General features: G+C 41.0%; 1 protein-coding gene across 16 annotated transcripts in view; it reads right to left on the minus strand.

Moving 5' to 3' along the window:
- Positions 1–20,646, minus strand: part of caska (calcium/calmodulin-dependent serine protein kinase a) — a 162,495-nt gene that overhangs the window by 95,948 nt on the left and 45,901 nt on the right. For all 16 annotated transcript variants that reach the window (XM_085250311.1, XM_085250309.1, XM_085250303.1 and 13 more), the window contains exon 2: positions 8,936–9,048. In XM_085250311.1, coding sequence (XP_085106437.1) covers positions 8,936–9,048 — 113 coding nt within the window. The remainder of the gene's footprint in view (positions 1–8,935; positions 9,049–20,646) is intronic.

Genomic DNA, 20,646 nt, shown 5'->3' on the forward strand with positions numbered 1-20,646 from the left:
GACAGGCTGAAGAGAAATAAGCTTGTGTGTGTGTGAGTGTGCTAGTGTGTGTGTCTTTGTACAGGCCTCTGCTGACCAATCCATTGCCAAGACACGAACCATTTGACCCACTTCCCTTGGTCTGAGCTGTGTGCAGGGTGTTTGCGTGCGTGTACGTGCGAAGCGGCTTGATTACTGCGGTGCTGTGTTACAGACGCCCGCTCAAGTGAAACTGCTCTGATTTCTACAGGCAACAGAGCGAGGGAGTGGGATGGGGGGAGAATAAAAACAAATCAACAATGAGAACAGCCGGCTGGTATCTGGAGGGAGCGCAGTATTTGATGGATTCCTGAGCAGTGCAGGGGAGAGGCTGCGACTGGATATGAATGACTAGGGAGCGTGCTAACCATGTATTATACTGTAAGAGTGCAGACATACACAGACAGAAAGCTAGCACACACTTTTTAGTGATCGTTTAGGCCAGGTTTTTTCACTTCTGTGAGTAAAAGTTAGAAGAGAGATGGCAAAGAAGAGAGCATGTGCTGAGTAATGACACCTGATAATGGGCGATCTCTCAAATAAATCCTCCCCCTCCTTAACCTTTCTTGATGTAAAGGATCTATTTTGACTATGTGAATGCCATAACTGTGGTAGCAGATGCTGTGTATGAAGAATAGGACAATGGCTAACCATACCCCAGTTTCTAAATCATCAGTCTGAAACACAGTGCTGGATATGAGTGATTTATTTGCTGCCAGTGGCATTAAAAGCAGAACTTGCAGAAACCCTTGCTGCCTTCAGAGCTTAACAAGACATCTTCAGTTTAAAAATAAGTTGACTGTGATAAAGGGGAAGGCTACAGCTTTGTGCTAAACCTCCCCCACAGAAACCCTCGCTGCAGAGCATCTTGTAGTAGTGCTGCACGCTCAGGGAATCACACAGAGGCCCTTCACCATTCCAAACCCTCCACTCTCCCACTGCATCGTGGAGTCATGTTAGGATAGAAACACATGGGAAAACTCCAGGTAGCTCATCCTTTGATGGAACTTTGATTAAGATGGTGTCCAATTATCTGCTGTGATTTATGCCCCCCAACATCAGCTGCCGGATATGAGGACCAGCAGCAGATAGGTGGGTCTATTCAGAAGCTATTAGGGTGACAAGATGTCCCACTTTCTGTCAGACAGCATCTTGTGCCACATAATTAGGTTTTCTATGCAATGAGCATGCAGAGGGGCCTGGGTCACACGACACTGCACTTAATGCTGCAATCAAAAAGCCCTCTCTAAAGTTTAGCAAACTGGGTAAACTGGACTTGCATCTTCAATCACTGATACAAGGTTGCATGACAAGGTGCCCTTGAGCATGTTACCTGAGCTGTTCTCAGTGCGTTCATCAGTGTGAACGTTGGGTAGAAAGTGAAAAAAGTGATTGTATGCATGTGTGTGTGAATGACACATGTTGTATGAAGTGCTTAGAGTGCTCAAGTAGAGAAAAACGGCACAGAGAAGAATCGGTCCATTTACGCCCATCAATGGCTGTGCAGGAAATTATTTTGTCAAAGGAGGAATCATGGCTTTAAGATGAGACACCGCTCGTTTCTGTTACTCTACATCACAGACATTAAAAAAAACAAAAAGCTTTTTTGTGCTATGTTTTCTTCCCACAGTTCAAACAGCTCAACTGCCCGCAGGTCTTCAAAAGAAAGGAATGATTTCATCTTGGAAACCTGAGCATGAAGAAACTGTCAGTGTATTGGGTCACTGACCGAGAAATCTGAGTGTCTTTTGTACTTTTGATCCCTTTTTGGTATTTTTGGGAAAAGTTCAAGTTCTAGTGTTTACAGTTAGTATGGAGTTTAGTCCTGGTTATGTTCCAAGTTAAGTTAGACTTATGATCCGTGTTTTCTTGTCAGTGTGTCATTCCCTGTTTCCTGTGCGAGTCTGTAGTGTCCTCTTCGTATGTTCCTTAAGTTATGTCTGTGTATCGTCTCCTTCTTCTGTCCTCATGTTTCATTTCATGTCTCCCCCGTCTGTTCATGTGTTCTGCCCAGCCCGTCATCTCACTCTCGTTCCGTGTCCCTCGCTCCCTTCTTCCCCAGGTCATGTCTTTGTGTTTCGTCTCCATGTTCCCATTGTCAAGTCTGTGTGTCTGCGTGTTTCCCGTTTTATTTTGACAGTCTCTCATCCTGTGTTCAGTGTGTTCAGTCTTGCCTTTTCTTGTGTCATTAGTCTATTCATCCCAGCTGTGCTCCCCGTGTGTTTCCACTGCCTTCGTCACCCTCGTGTGTATTTATTGTGTGTGTAGTTTTCACAGTTTAGGTTACTTTTGCATTCTGTTTTTTCCCTTATTTTGTATCCTTGTGTTAAGCCTAAATAATAAACATCTCACCCTTGGTTAAATTTAAGTTTGTTTCCATGTTTTGTCTGTGGTTGTACCCACACGACACACCGGCCACCTGGCTGTAACAGAAACTGGCCTTACAAACTGAACTAATTATTACTACTTACACAGTCTAAATTAAATCCAGAGATTAAATGTAAAAGTATAAATCAGTGGCACAGGTCGTCACCAATTATTAAATAACAGAAGCTCAGTTTTGCTCCTGTGCAGGTTTAAGGACATCCAGGGTTTTAGGTCATGTTAAGTTCACAGCGACCACTTTGACTTTGAGTTAATGGACTTCAATGGTAGAACCAGGTGCCATCCTCATTGCAAAGAAAGAGGAAGCTGCGTCATCTAAAACTAGATCCTAGTGTGAACGGGTATGACGAAAAAAGAAGAGGACCTTTGTGGGATACCACAGGGCAGGTAAAAACATAACAAGGCTCCCGGAGAAGCTTCTGCTCTATGATTATGATTTAAACCAACTTAGTTCAATCGTGTGCCAGGTGAGAAAGCAGGACATGATCTAGAGAGTATTCTACAATATTCAAAGTGGCAGTGAAACAAAATAAAACCACTGGTACCACAAACAGTTTGACTAAATCCTGAATACTAGTGATAATTTCATTCAGCTTCACTGTGCTTTACTTTTTTGGTATTTCAAATTTATGACTTCATAGACAGCTAATCAAAAATCCATGAGTCCACTCCCAGCCCACTGAAGGAACAATGGGCTGGGAGGTCAGTTCCCCAACTCTCTGTGAATGGTAGTCATGGCCATTGATCAGTGGTCTTTGATCAGTGGGTTTTGGTCAGTGGTTGTTGATCAATGGTCATGAGAATTTGCATAATTAAGTTTAACCTCCTAGGATCTGGCGTCCACATATGTGGACATCACATTTTTATGGAAGCCCGTTTCCACCACTAAATAAAAACAAAAAAGCTAGTATCCATAACTCGAAATTTCAAGTTACTTTTCTCGAAATTTCGAGAAAAGTAACTCGAAATTTCGAGAAATATAACTCAAAATTTCGAGTTACTTTTCTCGAAATTTCGAGTTGGCTCTGCCAATCAAAAATATACGTGAACGAGGTCGCTTTCTTGTTACCCGGAAGCATATGGCGCAGAGGAACGCACACTCAAAAACGGATCCCAACAAATTGGCGCTTTCGCGAGTACGTTTGCTGATAGTAACACCATGTGATTCAGCTAATAACACAGGGATTTCATCATTTGTGAAGCCAGGCTGAAAACACTCAGCAATCTGTGGATTCACGACTGGATGTAATACCGGTAGCTTAGCTGTAGCGTTTGTAGCTGAGGGCTTCAGCTTCCGGGTAACAAGGAAATGACGTCATTCACGTAGATTACTGATTGGCAGCGCTAACTCTAAATTTCGAGTTACTTTTCTCAAAATTTTGAGTTAATAAATCGAAATTTCGAGTTAATAAATCGAAATTTCGAGAAAATAACTCGAAATTTTGAGTTATGGATCCTTTTTTTTTTTTAGTGGCGGAAACGGGCTTCCATACATTTTGGGTTATTTAGACCAAAATACTCAATTTTGCTCTACAAGGGCCTGATATCCACTTACGAGGACATTATACTGCTACTGTTCTATCGAAATTTTAAACGAATATCCTCATAAGTGGCTCTCATTTTTCTCAGAAACAAAAATTAGGTAAAAAATAAATAAAATACTAATTCTTCGTTTTTACATTCATCAGGTCCCAATCAGCCCTAATATCAAAGAGAAATTAAAAATGCATGCCGTGGAAGAGTTCGGGTCTTAGGAGGTTAAGGAACCGACCTCCCAGCCCATTGTTCCTTCAGTGGGCTGGTTTCAGTCAGTATGCAAATGTACTGTTTATAAGATTGGGGAAACCTGCAGTCAGCTGAGACTGAAGAAGTCATTTGGATGAGTGATGAAGGATTTCTCCCACAAAACGCTACGTCCAGATGAAGAGAATCAACTTTTTGGAGATTTACTTTCCTGGATGATTGAGAATGCATCAAGACCTTGGCTGTCTATGCTCAAACACTATTAATTGCCATGAAATTACTGCTTTCTGAGTTTTTTCTATTTCCGAATCTGTCCGCCTTCCTCTTTATTGTTCCTGGCACACTTGTATTTACAGAACTGTGGAAACAACTTAATTGAGACTAAAGAGCCCTGACATTCTGAAGGCACTGACCTTCAATTAAGCAGCTGGTGCTGAAAAATCTGATGGACTGTGAAGCAGGTCAAGACAACAGTGAAAGCTGACAGTTATTTAGCTACCAGCCAGCACCAATGTAGAGAAGCTCAAAGGTGAAGCACAGAAGGAGATAGCAGGTCAAATCAAGAACAGCTGCCTCCTAAACAGCTCATGCATGCATTTAAAGTCATGGAGTCATATTAGAATAAGGAGGGGATGGCAGGATTGCATATTAACCATTTTATTTACATAGAAGGCAGGAGGACGTATATTCATGCAAGAAGTGTAACTACAAACAAGGCAGGCAGATATTTAATTATCGAACTTTGTCTTATGTCTGGAAATATGCTTTGTTTGTTTGTTTTTAAGTTTGCTGGGGATGCACAGTGCTGTGCAAAGGTTTTACGCTGTGTTTTATTTAGACATGCAAACATAAATGCAAATAGTATAGTATGTAAGGCAAAAACAGAGTTAGCTCGCTAGCTTCTATCTAAATACAATATAGCATGTCCTGACTGCGGGGTTTTGGAAACAAATTAAAACGTACAGCTCTGTTATCACTTCCAGCATAAATGAAGACAGAAAACTAAACAGCAGTGACGTTTGTAGGGTTACTGAAGTTTGGCTAGCTGGTATATAATGATGTGCTACGTGACCGCTAGCGACACAGCTATGTTAGCATAATATAAACAAGCTAACTTTTTTTCCACTCAATAAAAGTTAACGGGAGTGTTCTCGGTGGTCAGGAACAAATGTAATCGCATGGCAGGATGCTGTAAAAGGACCAAACTTCAGCCAGAGAGAACAACTGAGATAATCCATCCACAATACGAGGTTAGTCATTCATATACTGCTGCATGGGCTGGGCTGTAGTTACATCCTAAGGTTTTAAAAACTGAGCTTAAATAAATGATTAGCGGTAATAAAAGCCGAGGGAGGTCAACAGTGATCAGTGACTGTTTTAGGAGCTTTTTGAGATCAAATAGAAGAAAATACATAACATTAAACATGTTAACAACACAAAAGCCATATTAAACGCAGACTACTTTAGGCCCGGAAGTAGGATTCGTCACGTCATCACTTAACGACCGGATAGGGGGTCCAACGTGTTTTACAGATAGCTGTAGACTTAAAAGACCCATTGTCACTGCTTTTGAGTCCAATTCTTGTGTAATTTGGCGTGTCATCATTTCTCTTCTTTAAGAATGGCTTCTTGAAAGTATTTCTGATTTGGCCTCAGTGAATACACTGCACACCTGACTGAAATATGCAAAGTTTTAGAGCTAACAGCAAACAACCAGTGTTAGAGCTAAGTTGTGATACGTTTTACATATGCATGTGTGGATATATTAGTGTAACAAAATTGGTGCACAGTACTGTAGAACAGAAATTAATTTTTAAAATCATTGTTTTCCATTGTTTTAATCTCATTGTGGGGCTTGTTTTCTAACTGGCTGCAAGACTTACTAACTGTTCAATTAGATGTGTGTTATAATTTTGTTGAGTTTAACAGAGGGCCTGTACTCAGTCAGTAACATGAAAAAAAGCTCTTTATCTTTTCTTCTGAAGTAACACTTGTTTAGATGTAAAACAAGAGGGTGAGACATGAAAAAAAAGGATGTGAGATTCTCATTAGGAGACCAGACCTACACACTGCTCTCTCTTTAAATCTCTCAGATTTGCCATTGTTTCCTCACTTTGCTAGATTATTGTTATTTATTTTAGGTTTATTAAACCTATTATGCGTTACTGTCACAAAACTAGACTCAAACACAGACTTGGAATATGCAGTTGCTTAAAGTGAGATCTGCAGCTTTCTGTAGACATCACTTTAAAAGTCACACTCTAAAGTCACACTGCACAATTGGCTGAGCATGTTATGTGTGCTGTATTGAAGCTCTACTAAACTACAGCGTCTCACGCTGGATTATGTAGCACAGATCAGTGAGAATGAATTACACGAGGTAAAGAAGGCTACTGCGTAATGTGGCAGTAAAGCCGCTCTGAGAATCATTAATTGTCTCGAGAGCATAGCATATATGCACGGTCACACGGCCAATCAAAGACTTGCCAGCTCTTTCAGTGGCAATATATGGAGTAATACACAGTTACAAAGCACACGCAACACTTTTAACCTTAATTAATAACTCAGTTCAATTCAGTTTTATATTTTCATATTCATATTTCTATAGGGCCACTTCACAAAGACCACACAATTTTAGAGAGAACAATCAGAACATCCTCTACGACAGTGTTTCCCAACATTTTGAAGCCATAGCACATATTTCACATTAGAAAAATCACACGGCACGGCACCAACAAAAATCTCACGAAAAGCATATTGATAATTTTCCCCCACACCAGGCATAGTGGAATTGTCTCGGTTTGTCCCCAGTATACCTTTTTTGCTTCTGACCACTACTCTTGCTAGGGCCTTCATCTCAGCCTGAATTTTCTCCAGGACCCAGGTCAGATTGACTACTTTTTCTTTTCTAATATTTATCTATTGCTATTTTGCATTGTATTGACTCACAGCATGACTATTATGTAATTTCCACTTTGTCTTCTTCTGTTTTACTGGCAGTTGGCAACCCATTTTATTAGAGCAGGTAGTAGTACTGCCCTCTAGTGGAAGAGAATGTAATCGTTCTGCCCGTTGCTCACACTGATCGCTTAGAGCAGCGGTCTCCAACCTTTTTTGCGCCACGGACTGGTTTAATGTCAGACAATATTTTCACAGACCGGCCTTTAAGGTGTTGCAGATAATACAACAAAATAAAACGATACGACCAAGACAAAAACTGTGGTATTTTGTAAATATCATAAACACGAATTTACTGTGTAATTGTGTAACTTTACTAGCAGCGTCCTCCAACAACACTGAGAGTAGCATCCTCCTCTCTGCATCTTAATGCTCTCTGGTCACTATGGTAACGTGTAAATATTTCTTTCAAAATAAGACACACAACTACAAAACAAATATAAAGTACATGAAAATGTATAGAAAATGTATTCATAACACACAGGAAAAGACTCAGGGAAACTGAGTTAACAATAAAAACCCTGAAAACCATAAATTTCACACCCGAGCCTCAACTCTCACGTCCCGGTACCAAACAACTCACGGACCGGTATTGACCTAAAGAACCACTTAATGCCTAGTGTATCATACTTCATACATGAGTTTCTGAGATTCCTACATCATTAGCGTGATTAAAAAAAATGTCAGAAGGTTAAATAAACAATCCAAATAAATGAAAAACTAAAATATGAAAATTAAAAATTTCCAGCAATTATTTCATGGTTCAGTCTTTAAAGGGTTAAACACAAGACTGAGTGAATAAAATTCTTTGTCTCTTTGTCTGCTTGTCTCTTAATAGGCTAAATAGTGTTGTTCCATCCAGCACCTTCATAAGCAAACATCATGGAAGAGAGCAGGTCTCTTTATTCCTTTCCAAATACACACACACACACACACACACACACACACACACACACACACACACACACACACACACACACACACACACACACACACAACTTGGATTCTCTTTCTACCATCTCTCCTTTCTCAGTTCACCTAATAGTTTCTTTCTTATCACCTCAACTCCACCCTACAAATATCTTTAATTCAATCTCTCCTCCTCTCTTGTTCTCTCAGCCCTTCCCTCCACCTCTCCTTCAGCCTGCGGGAGATATCCGATAAGACCTGCATGTTTTGTTTAGACTTTAGAATTTCCTGGACTGGAGCCACACTACATCAACACATTAAAGTAATAAATATGCCAATGATGCAAATAATGCTTTTTTTTAAAACATTTTTGTTACTTTAACAGTCACATGAACTATAAATTTACCATCTGAATCCACAAATCCAGTGTGAGCTAAAAATATGGTCAATGGTATGAAAATCGTGTTTCATTTGATTTGGAAAGTTTCACTAAAATCAAAGCTAAAGGCAGTGAACAGTGGAGACAGCACACGTCGTTCCTGAACAATCACTCTCAAGGTGCCCTCAGAATGGCTCAGTAATTAACTGCTTCAGCGGTAAAAGCCCAAAGACAACATCAGACGACTATGACTGAACTGGGAATCTCCCTGGTGTGGCTGTGAGCAACCAAGTGAATGAAAAGTAGGGCAGTGTTTAGAAGAGCAAGTGTGCTCAGAGGATTTGTTTGAAACAAAACAAACAAACAAACAAACAAAAAAAACTCACACACGCAAACAAGGGCGAGCATCTGACCTCTCCTCTGCATCAACTTTCAGTATTTAACAAAGCAAGGCAAATAAAAGCACTTACCTCCAGCTATACTGAGGAACAAGCCCAAACAGCAGAGAGTGACTAATGGGATGACAGAAAAGTGATCTCTTACCCTCTGTGCTGAGACCAGGGCTGGAGGTGAACTGGGCCACATCCACGATTTTGACAGCAAACTGCTGCCCCGTCTCTCTGTTGATGCATCTCCTCACCACACTGAAGGGACCCCTGAAGAACACATGGAGAAAAAAGGGAACACGTGGCTTGTTAACAAAAATCCATTAAGCGAACAAAAACTGGCACATGGTGGCAGCAGAAATAAGCTTCGTATTTCAAACACTGCTGCAATGAGCAGTGTCACTTTTCAGCGTGCACGGCAGGGCTGTCGCCACATCACATTTTCGATTCCCGACTATGTAACACACTTAAAACTTAGGTGGAAGTTGTGGCCCTGAGCTTGTGTTTGGCTACAAAGAAAAGGGGACTGTGGGCTGTCAACCTACATGCAGCCACTTGTGTACAGTCTTTGGAAAAGTAGCACCATTCTGCAGCCTGACAACCAGATATTGTGCACGTCTCTAATGGAGATTTATTAAAAAGCTGAGTTTGTCAGAAAACAGAATAACAGTGGGGCTTGCAGCAAAAAGCATGCATGAGAAGCAGAGAGAACGGCTGCAGTGGACAAACAGTTTCACTTTATCTACAAGGAACTTCCTTTACAAATACAGCTCCTCTTCGTCTGAGGCTGAGCTAAAGATGCCACATACATATGGCTCTCCAGAGCACAGTGATGCACCTGCAGGCTACCAACAAAGATCCAGAGCTGGCACTCTGTGCTGAAGTAAACCTTGTTTTGGATTCCAGCAACTCTAGAGGGCAATGTCTGCTCTGTAGATACTAAATACTTACTTTATGCTGTGCCCAGGAGACAAAGGTAGCTTTTTTAAGTGAGTGCAGAAAACTGCAGTTGTTGTTACTGTGCAACTGAAAACACGGGATGTAAAACCAAAACCAGCAAAGTGAAGAGCTGAATACTCCAGAGAGGGGGGGGCTTCAGAGTCATGTGATGAATCTCTGTGTTCATTACCGTGAGTGACCACATTATATACAAACAGTCATTTGATGCATGATTAATTTAAAAATTTTCATGCCAGCTGCATTAAGGGGAAAGAAGGCTCCATTAAGCCCATGCCTCTATTGTGTCACATCAATTTTCTGCTAGTGAACTGTTACAAAATTATGTGATGACAAGCTCAAAGACTTAACAAAGGATGGGGTTTTTTTTGTTTTTAAAACACAAAAGAAATAAAATAGTGTTGAAATAGTAACCCCAGGGGAGTGTACTGAGTGCAGCAGAATATCAGTACATGCAATTAAGCCACAGCTGGACTATGGCTCTCATCGCTGAGGTCCACACCATGAATCATCCCTCCTGCAGAGCGTGTGCATCATCCGATTCAGTCACTGGGATAAACACAGGTCTACCACCGATGGTTCAGATTTAACAAGCCAGCAGGTCAGGGTTACAGTGCACTACAGCAGCAGGACACCGGCTAAATACAGCGCCTGGCTGCAGGTGCACTCACAGCGCCTGGGTAATAGGTTTGAAGTGACCCGGACACTGAAGAATAATGTGTGATTAAAAAGTGAACGTGTTGACAGCATAAGGTTTAGCAGCGGAGAGTGGAGGCAGATTCAAACACATGAAGCAATGAGTAAGAATGTATAAGAATAGTCATGGTGGAGCATAGTCCCATCCACGTTCTTTCTGTCTGATTACCCCTGAAAACTGTCCCCAGATGCACCAAGTTTAACAGGAGCACACAGTCGAGGTCCACTGACTGCTGTTAGTAAGGTGGTATTTAAAGGAGATGTAGGATGAGAAGTAATGAACTGGACTTTTAGACTGTGATGTAATCATATGTGTATGTACGTATAACCACACAGAGAGTGAGAAGCAGCATGAATTATGCTGATCTTCCATCAGGTTTTGCAGCAAAATGACGGAGGTGAGTGTTCTGCGCACACCTCCTTTATTAGTGGAGGTATGCAAATATATTTCTTCTCCTATCTGATGAGAATTGGGATTTAAAAAACAAAAAACTACCAACTGTGATTCCTTCTACATGCAAATTGTCCCCTTTTGTCTTCACTGTGGAACTAAATCAGAATAAAACATGTTTTTACTCAAAACTTTTTTTCCCTCTCTCGTTTAGAAGAATTTCTGCAGCTGGTAAATAGTCTAAATCTGGCATTTCTCATTAAAAGCAAAAAATAAATAAACATACAAACATCATCAAATAACTGTTGTTTTCCTTACAATAAATCTTTGTAGGTATATAGAGTGGATTTTAAGTATCATTGGACCTCTCCTTCAAGGTCAGTAGATTGATATGAATCTCAAAGTGATAATACTATACAGAGCTATTTAAAACTATGTTACTTGATGCCATTGTTTATACTGACACCATATAGGTGTCATATATAGGGGAATATAGCGGATGATATATGGGGATTCTAAATATTGCTTACTTTGGACCTTTGACCTCTTCTTCAAGGTCAAATAAGGTCAAACTTTCATGAAATGTCTCATCTTTCAAGCTACACTTAAAAGCATTTATGAATTGATACTGGTATATGGGGACTCTAAACATCACATTATAGTTTGCATCTAAATATCATGACAGATCTGACCTCTGACCTCACTTTTGCATTTCAAATCTGTCTTTCTTTCAGGTTGACCTCACAATGTTTTCTATCGTTAAAGAAAGAAAATGAGCTGCCTAGTTAGAAATATACTGCAGTATAATATTAAATAATAAAATGAAGTTATTCATCCAGTTATTTACAGATCATACTTATTATCCATCACTTAAACCTTCAGAAGGTTTCTCTAATCCTGTACTTCTGTAATCTAAGTAGATATTTGACATGCATGAAAATTTACAAAATACTAAATGATTTCCTTGAAAGTGAATCCTGCCCAGAGAGTGAGCTGCCTTCACGGAGCTCTCAGATGTCTTCTTGTTTCAGTTGCATCTAAGGTTGCAGGATATCCCCAGTAATGTAGGAATAGGCCTGATTTTGTCATATTAAATAACTGAGATTGCAATACTGAGTATAATAACTATGATCAACAATGCTGTCATAATGAATCAGCCATACCGAACGCCATTTTTCTTAAAACCTGCTTGAATATTAATACCCAACTTTAGAATAGAGATTTTGAAAAATTGTCATCTTCCATCTGTTGCCTTGGTTACAATACCCCCAACTCAAGCTACTTTGAAAGCACATGTAAAGACGATCCACATATTAAAAAAAAAAAAAAAACTATAAGTAAACAAAAAACAAAACATGGCTTGAGAGCCAGTCTGAAGTTGACTGGATAAAAATGACAGCTCACTGCTGAGCACCACCGCATGTTTTTGTGGCTTTTGATCTTTTCCACACTGTCCTGTGGGTGAACTGGGAAATGCAATAGTCAGTTGGGTTCACTAGAAGAGCAGCTTTTAACTAGCGACACTGCTACCCTCCAGTATGACTCTCACTACCTGCAGCAGCTTTCTGTGAATTACACATCCCACAGCAAATTGCACTCAGCACAGCCTCAGCAGTAATGTGAAAACTCCCATTTCACAGCTAAACAACACGCTGTCTCTGCAGCAGGCACCACCGGGGCGGCTGGCTAAGGTCTGAACGCAAGCGGTGCTGCTCCAGTTTTTCTGTCTGTGTGTATGTGTTTGTGTGTGTTCACACAAGTGAGTGAAGAAGAGTGTGAGTCTCTGTGCACAAACACAGACTGGCTGAACAGATGGTGATCAAGCTAAAGCAGCTTAGCGTCAGAAGGGTGAGGTAGGACGGCACGGCGCCCAAACATGCAGACACACACACACACACACACTTCCATTTCTGTGCACGCAAGCGGTGTAAACATAGATCAAACTGAGGCTGAAATAAACACCATGAGCAGTGTTGCTGAATAAACCGCCGCTTTGACCTGAATGATTGTACAATGTTTATATGCTCTGTGCACACACACACACACACACACACACACACACACACCACCAGGTTTAGTGAACAGAAACATTCCTCAGTTTCTTTTTCCCTTCAACATCCCATGATAGTCATTTATTTTATAGGGAGCTTCTAAATGCAATTAAGCAAGACACACGAGGTGCGAGGTGGTAAATTCCACATTCACTTGTTAAAATCCATGTGTTTGCCCATCACTATATTCACTTATCTGCTGATGACTGATAGTTTTAATTAGAAAGATGCACCATTTGTGATTAGCCTGTTCACCCTAAAGAAGCAAAGTGTCAGTCTAATTATTTAATATAAAAACTGTTCACTGCTTTCCTAACTGTCAGCGTACAGGGTGTACTGAAAGAGAGGACAGAATGACACATAAGATGATGGCTTTCTTCCAGCTTTTTTCTAAAGCTTTTTGGACTGAAAGGAACTGACTGGCTCTGTGGGGAAATCTACCTTTCCAACTAAAAGCTAACAACAGCTCGCAAACAATGAATTCCTCCATTTCTGGAAGTTTGGCACACTGCATTTGAGTTTCAACTTTGTTGGACCAGGTGCACCAAGTCCAAAAAAAAAAAAAGACAATTCATTAGTAATGCAGCTGGGATCTCCTCGTCTGCCTTATCGTCCCCCCGCGCCACAGTCCAGTCACTTCACCTCTGCCCCACCCGCCTCTGCAAGCAGCGCCTCAAATGTCAAGACTCGCTCAAGGCTGCGCTCTACACAGCCACGAACGAGAGGCCCCAGAGGAGCCGGGACAAAAACAAGCGAGAACACGGGAGGAGGAGGTGAGATGGGACGTCATGTGATTTAAAAATAAAAAATAAAAATAAAAAAAAAAGAAAAAAAAGAAAAAAGCTCACTTGAGGAAATATAAAAATAACATGAACTGGGAAAAACGTCCCAAGAGGACCAGGAAAACACAAGGAAGTGACCCTGATCTTCAGCCATCACGTTCTAATCATTTCATCTCTTTCATCAACTCCAGCTGTTTGTGTCATGCCCTGCTTTGCTCAAATATACACTTCATCAGACGCAAGCAGAGCTCAAAAACAGTGCAGGAGCATCTTCATGTTTTATCACAACTAAGCTGCAGACAGTTTTGTCAAATGCAGTCCACTCTGAGAATTCATTTAATATCATCACTTCACAATTACAGCTGAAATTAGCTGTACATTCAACCATTAGTCAGCTGACAGAAAATTAAACAGTAATTAGGGATTGACGTTTAAAGACTTGAACATTTTCAGTGATTGGCTTCAGCCTTTCAGCCGTGTACTTGCTTTGGGTTTAAAATTGAGACTCATGATAGGACGAATCTGAACGTTACCCAGAAGTGCCACAGCAGGAGACGTAATGTACTTGCGCTTAGCCTGTTAGCTCTGGAGGTCTATTTAATTATAAGCAGCAGCTTGTATCCTCCACTGGTGTCTATAAATGATGCATTCAGGTGCAGGGCTCACGATCCAGTTGGCAAAAGTCACTACTTTTTACTTTAAAGCTACTGTTCCCTTTCTGCCAATCCTGACATGTGTGCAATGTGACGATGCTCCATTTCCATGTGCCTCCACACCATGTTCACAGTAGGTGACTGTGGGACAGCTGCCATTCTAATAACTATGTGACTACATGACCATCAGGCCCTCACTCTACCCCATGTTTATGTCGCAGGTTCACTTTGGTGGAACAGCTGATATCTCTGAAGTGTGAAATTCACCTTTGAATGACTTAACTACTCTCATGTGTACTACTACTGGTAGATATTCATGTTAAACATGAACAGTTTCAAATAAAGAGTTCCACATATATAGACATAGCTCATCCATTGGCTTTGAACTACAGACGGCTGAAGTGGCGGAACAGGGTGTCTTGGAAGAAGTCAAACTGCACATGGAGGAGACATTCTGGCTCTGAATGGGGCTCAGCTGCACGCAGTGTCAGGCATTATGGCTCTGAACAGAAGTCAGCTGCACATGGGCTATTCTGATGATTCCTGCACTTTATCCACCCTCATTGAAATAACAGGAAGAGGATGAGAGCGAAGGGGGGAGGTGGTGTCGAGACAGAAAGAAGAGAAGCATGGACAGGAAGAGGAGAGGAAAAGTGAGAGGGTGAGGATGCCACCTTTATTCATTTGTAACACAGCGTTTTCAGTAAAGTATTTACTGAAACATGCTTTACATGAAGTCCCATTAGATACCAGTACACTAGAATATATGGAGGACAGGTTCAACAAGGTCACTCAAATGTAATTACAGCAATATGTTGTTTTGGTTTTCCCTGCATTTATGATTCATCATCTCATTATCAATTAGTATTTACACACAGTGGGTTCCTCAGGGTCACAACATGTTGTTTACCCACTTATCAGATTATAGTGATGATTACTGCAGCTGAAAATGTAACTCTTACCTTTTAAAAGATGAGCAACTACGTATGCAAAGCTTTGGCAGAGCCATTTATTTTTGTTATGGGACTAAGCCAGTAAAAACAGATGCTATAAGAACCACGTTCAAAAATAAATCAATGTCATTATGCTGACACCCAGCTCTGTGTATTTATCTTGGACTCCACCAGAGTAGCACTGCATGATTCACAGTTAAAAATGATTATTGTTTATGTTATTCTGGGTCTTAATGCAGCCCCCTCAGTTCAGCTTCTGTTTACAACAAGCCTTTTAGCTTCCTTTCCCCTTTCTTTAAATCAGCTGTCTTCTGATTGGATGCCCCTCATTAAAAGGTTTGGACAGTAGGTCCACAGCTCACTGTCACACCCGAGTGTCTGGATAACCGTAATAGGGGCGTCGTCTGTCTGTACATACACTCAAGAGTATGAAGGAAAAAAATCTGAAACAGTGTATTTAGCTTGGCTCACAGGGAATACTTGTACATACACTGACCCCAATATTTCAAACTTTGGCAATGTTTCATATAACCCTCATTTTAACTGTGTGTATGTTAGAGAATTGTAAAAAACAAAAAACCCCAGAATAGTTCAAGTTTAAAATCTAATTTGAAAACAATTAGCTTAACGTAGGATTTTTGCATTGCATTGTATTCGAACACAGGCATGACGTAATGACACTGAGTAGGTGAAATGCTTATTGGCTCAAAAAATGGCAGAACAGGAGAGGGGAGTGAGCACGAACAAAAACAACAACAAAAAAAAACAAAACAGACTGAAATGGGAAAACATTTATTGTTGGTTTCACTTTACCACAAGCTGATCAGAACAATCCAAAGCTTAAAAAAATAAGTTACCAGTTGTTCAACACATTTTGAACACTGCCTCCTGATGACAGTCAGCAGCTACAGATGAGGATGAGAATCACCAGCCAGACAAACACAAAAAGTTACACAGTAAAAAAGAAAACCAGGAAAACAAATTGTTCAATTGCTCAGTAACACAAATATCTAAGCAGGCGATCACATGGCAGTAATTCACTGCATTTGAGCATAAGAGATCAACACGACCTGCTTCAAAGGCATAAAAATGAAGAATAAGGCTGATTTAAGTGACTTTAAACATAGCGTGGTTGTTGATGCCAGACGGGCAGGGTTGAGTTTTCAAAAAGTGCTTAACTACTGGGGTTTTCCTACATAGCCATCTGAAGGGTTTACAAAGAACAGACCAAAAAGGAAAATATCCAGTGAGGTGCAGTTCTCTGGGAAAATTTGCCTTTATACTGTAAAAGAAAGCTTAGCCAACAAATCCAAAGCTTATCGGGGTTAAATTCACTGTGTAAGGTTGCCCAACTGTGTTCAAATAGAGCTGTAGCACATGAGCTAAAGTGAAAGAGAAAGTGGGTTAACTAGATGCGGGGGCGAGCAAAGGGAATTGGCTCCAAACATGTGTGACCTTTAGTCCCACAGTTCACAGCCATAAGCACTTAATGACTGTACAACAGCTCCCGACCTTTAATCCCTGCACTTCAGCTGACCTCACAGGTAGCCCGGAGTCTTACTCTGCTCATACAATAACTGACTGAGTGAGAGGATGAGGGGGGAAAGCCTTGGAACAGAGAAACATTCACTGCAATCCAACTCAGGGTAACCATGGAAAATTTACTGCAACATCAAAAAGATAGGGTGCCCTATATTGCACACCATCCATCTGCATCTTTGTGTGTGTGTTACTGTAATAAAAGGTGATTTGTACTCTGCCCCGACTTCATATAGTGCATCAATCACCCTGTGTCTTATTCTGTAAGTGTCACCAGCTTTACAACACACACAAGTTTACGGCATCACTTACACCCAACTCTAACCTGGCATGTGTGCATGTCTGTCAGGCAGGTCACTGGAAGCAGCAAAAGAGGAAGTAGCACTAAGCTGCTTTAAACTGGGCTGCTCTTCTCAGCTGGAGATGACAGTCACATTCTCTCGCGTTATTAGATTAGCCTGCCACTTCTAGCGTGTCGATTCATGTTTCAGCTGACTGATCTGTTTCCCAAAAATCAGCACAAATAATGTGAATACAGCTAAATAATGCCATCGTCAGACAAAGTAGAACCAGCCTGTGTATTCCTGCAAAGGTATAGAATCACATCCTTATTCGCACAAAAGCCTGATCTGAGGAGAATGAAGAGGAACTGAAAAGCTTAGGACTGGATCTGACTTCATGTTATCAGGAGCCATAATGAAACGTCAGCCTGGGGGAAACATTAAAGAGAATCGACAGTAAATGAATGTCATTAGCATGTTTACACCTCCCACAGAGCCGCGGGAGAGGGGCAAGTCAGAGAGATAAGTGAGAGGGAGTGGCACACAAAGACGCAGGCATGTGTCTGAGAAATCCCATGTACTGTTAAAGGCCTGCCAGTGATGATGACTACAAAGTAACGCACTCAGTGGGGGGTTTTTTGGATTGGAAACTGTGACGCACGCTGTGACCTACAGCTGAGGCCTGCATGGAACAATCATATGCTGGTCATTCTGCAGGCAAATGCAAAGTAGCAGAAAACAAAACAAAAACTTTGAAAGTAATTCAAATCAGTTGTATTTATACAGCGTTGATTCACAACAGCAGTTGCCTGAAGGCATGTGAGGTAAACTTCCAAAACCCACAGACCGATGAGTAGCGCTTGGTGACAGTGGGAAGGAAAAACTGCTCAGTTGCGATTCAGTACTGACAGGTTGGACACTATGGTCTGCGTCCATACTAGAAATGATTCGCTTGTCGCATGAGGCTTTGCAGCTGATGGCCGACTGCTTGCAAACATTCCAGGCTCCAGTCGTTGAGGTAACCAAATGGATTTTCTACCCGGTCAAATCTCGGTGGTATTCTTCACTTTTGCCTGGAGGTTGAGAAAAGTTTATGTCAAGGCCCTGCCCACTTCTCGTTGCCAGTCCTCATTTCACCTGCAGTGACTTGAAGTCACCTAATGTTGTTCACCTTGTATGTGCACAGTGAAAGTGGAGCTGCCGACTAAAGCTAAAGAACCACTCCATACAGGACCTGCTGCAGTTCGTAAACTGGGTCATGTGCTGCTAACTGAAGCTCATTGACTCTGTAGAACAGACCAGGGACCACCATCTCATTACCCACAGTTCAAGACAGTGGAATTTGAGTCCAATGAGGGGATGAGGAACTGATTAGCAACTACTATTGCTCCATTATCAGTTTATCTAAGAAACTGTGTGAAGTACTTTCTCCATTTCTGTGGGAAACGTGGAAATGGGAAAGCAATAATGTTTTTGCAAAGTCTGCCGTGTGACAGCCACTAATCCATTTTTGGCACTCATATCTGTCTTTCTGTTTGAACCTGGTATTCTCTTGCTTCTCTGTCAAATCCCTTTGTTGACCCTCTTTTAGGGTTCAGGATAGTTTCCATCAGATAATTCAGCATGTAAGCCCAATGGCTTTGTCTCATTAGTTCTGATTGCTTTTTTGAAAGTAAATTTTTCTTCATAAAAAATTTACGGTAATTTCAAACTTAGAAACTTGAAATTAAAAACTTATTGTAAATGACAACTCACAGCGTTGCTGCAATGTCTATCCAGGCCACAGGGACCACGGTATGAAGGATTAACCCCTTTATTGTCTGGGCTCGGCAGCAGGGATACTACTCAATATTTATACTGAACCTTTTAACAGCAATTAAATCAGCAATTATCAGTATATAGCATAGTATCATGATATTTTGCATGGTGATATTGTATCGATACAGGGATACCAAATCTAAATCATTTCATATTTTTTAAGTAAATTAAAACAGTCTGGGAATACTATAAACAAGAGGGCTCACTTTGTCTGATAGGAGGCAAAGCTTCTGCAAACAGTCGCAGTCTGACTCAGACTGACTGCAATCACTCTCAGAGAGCCTGTCAAAGGTCTGTACATAATTGCGGTGTAATTTATAAAGAGAACTTGCTAACATGTTGCCATCAGTCTGAATGAGGCTGTCAATAAGCCCAAGTCGAGGGGGCTCGACTCACTTGGCTGCTAGCTGGTTGCATTCTGGTTAAATTTCTGAAGAACAGGAAGGTTGATGAGCGCGAATGTGATGTGAATTTCTGACTGACTGGAAACATTTATGGCAGATTTTAGTGACGTGTGTGTTGGTATGCTTGACAATCTCACTTAGCAGCAAAAGAAAAAGAAAAAAGAAAAAGAAAAAAATTGATTTCACATGATTTTCAGTTCCATATCATGATAATATTGTATTGTGGGATGTCTGGTGATTAGGGCCTCTACTTTTATCTGTTCTTTGAAGATTTGTTTTCCTGTTAGTTACCATGTTTTTACAAAAAAGGCTGGTCAACAGATAAATGAGATGAAGACCGTGTTAGCTGAAAGGCAAGATGGTCATGAGAAATTATTCTCCAAGGAATCTGATGCCAAGCTATGAGAAACCAGATTGACTGGCCATCCAATTATTCTCCCCAGTCGTTCCATCCTGGAAAACCAAAGAGTGGTCCCCCTTGATGCTGGGGGAATTGTTAAACAGCATGTAATTGACAGCTTAGCCAGTCAGATGCTTCAGCTGCCGCTAGCAAGGTTTCAGACAGCCTTCACTCAGCTGCCGCCGGGGCATTTGATCCTGATAAAAAGAAGTTATGGTAAAGCGATAAAAAAAATTGGAGCAAAAACAGCGTACATGAGACACTAATGCAGCTAAGTACAATGGGGACGTAGAACAGAGGCACTGGTGGTGTGTTGTGAGAAAACTCCTGAGTCTGCAGTTTAAGGTGAACAAAGCAGAGGCACAGCAAACATTAAAAGAAAGAAAAAAATACAAGTCTCCACCTCTCCCAAAGCAAGGGAGGTACAAAAACAAAAAACAAGAAAGCTGCGGAATGCAAATATCCCGAGAGAAAAAGGTATAACCTGAGGGCGGATGCAACGACAGATTATGTGTGAATAATCGGGATGGTAATGATTTCTCTTCAGTTGTTAGGGACAAGCCTCTCAAAAGCAGTGAAGAATAATTATTTACAGAATAACCACTGACCTATATCTCACACAGGAGTTAGCACATAATATTTGCCAGCTCGTGCTCTGTCTGTTATACTGTATAGGTGACTGTGGGCTTGGGGATTGGTTTAGGGAATATTAGAAACACTACAGTGCTAATGAGCAAGTTTATTTACTCGAGTCACAAAATTGTTTAAAGGAGGGTATTACATTGCACATTTTCAGACATATCCTCCACTGTAGTGCTTTACCATGAACCTTATGAAGATTAATGATCTGGCATGACTGTGCAAAAAGTTGATTCTAACCTTTCAGCATATTCTAAATCAAGCAATCAGAGAGGAAATTGGATTCCTGCACCTCCTCCTCTAC

This window comes from Mchenga conophoros, linkage group LG16 (assembly GCF_057382185.1).
Source record: "Mchenga conophoros isolate Kocher_MC1m ecotype Shallow Benthic linkage group LG16, M_conophoros_male_GT1.1, whole genome shotgun sequence".
NCBI lineage: Eukaryota > Metazoa > Chordata > Actinopteri > Cichliformes > Cichlidae > Mchenga > Mchenga conophoros.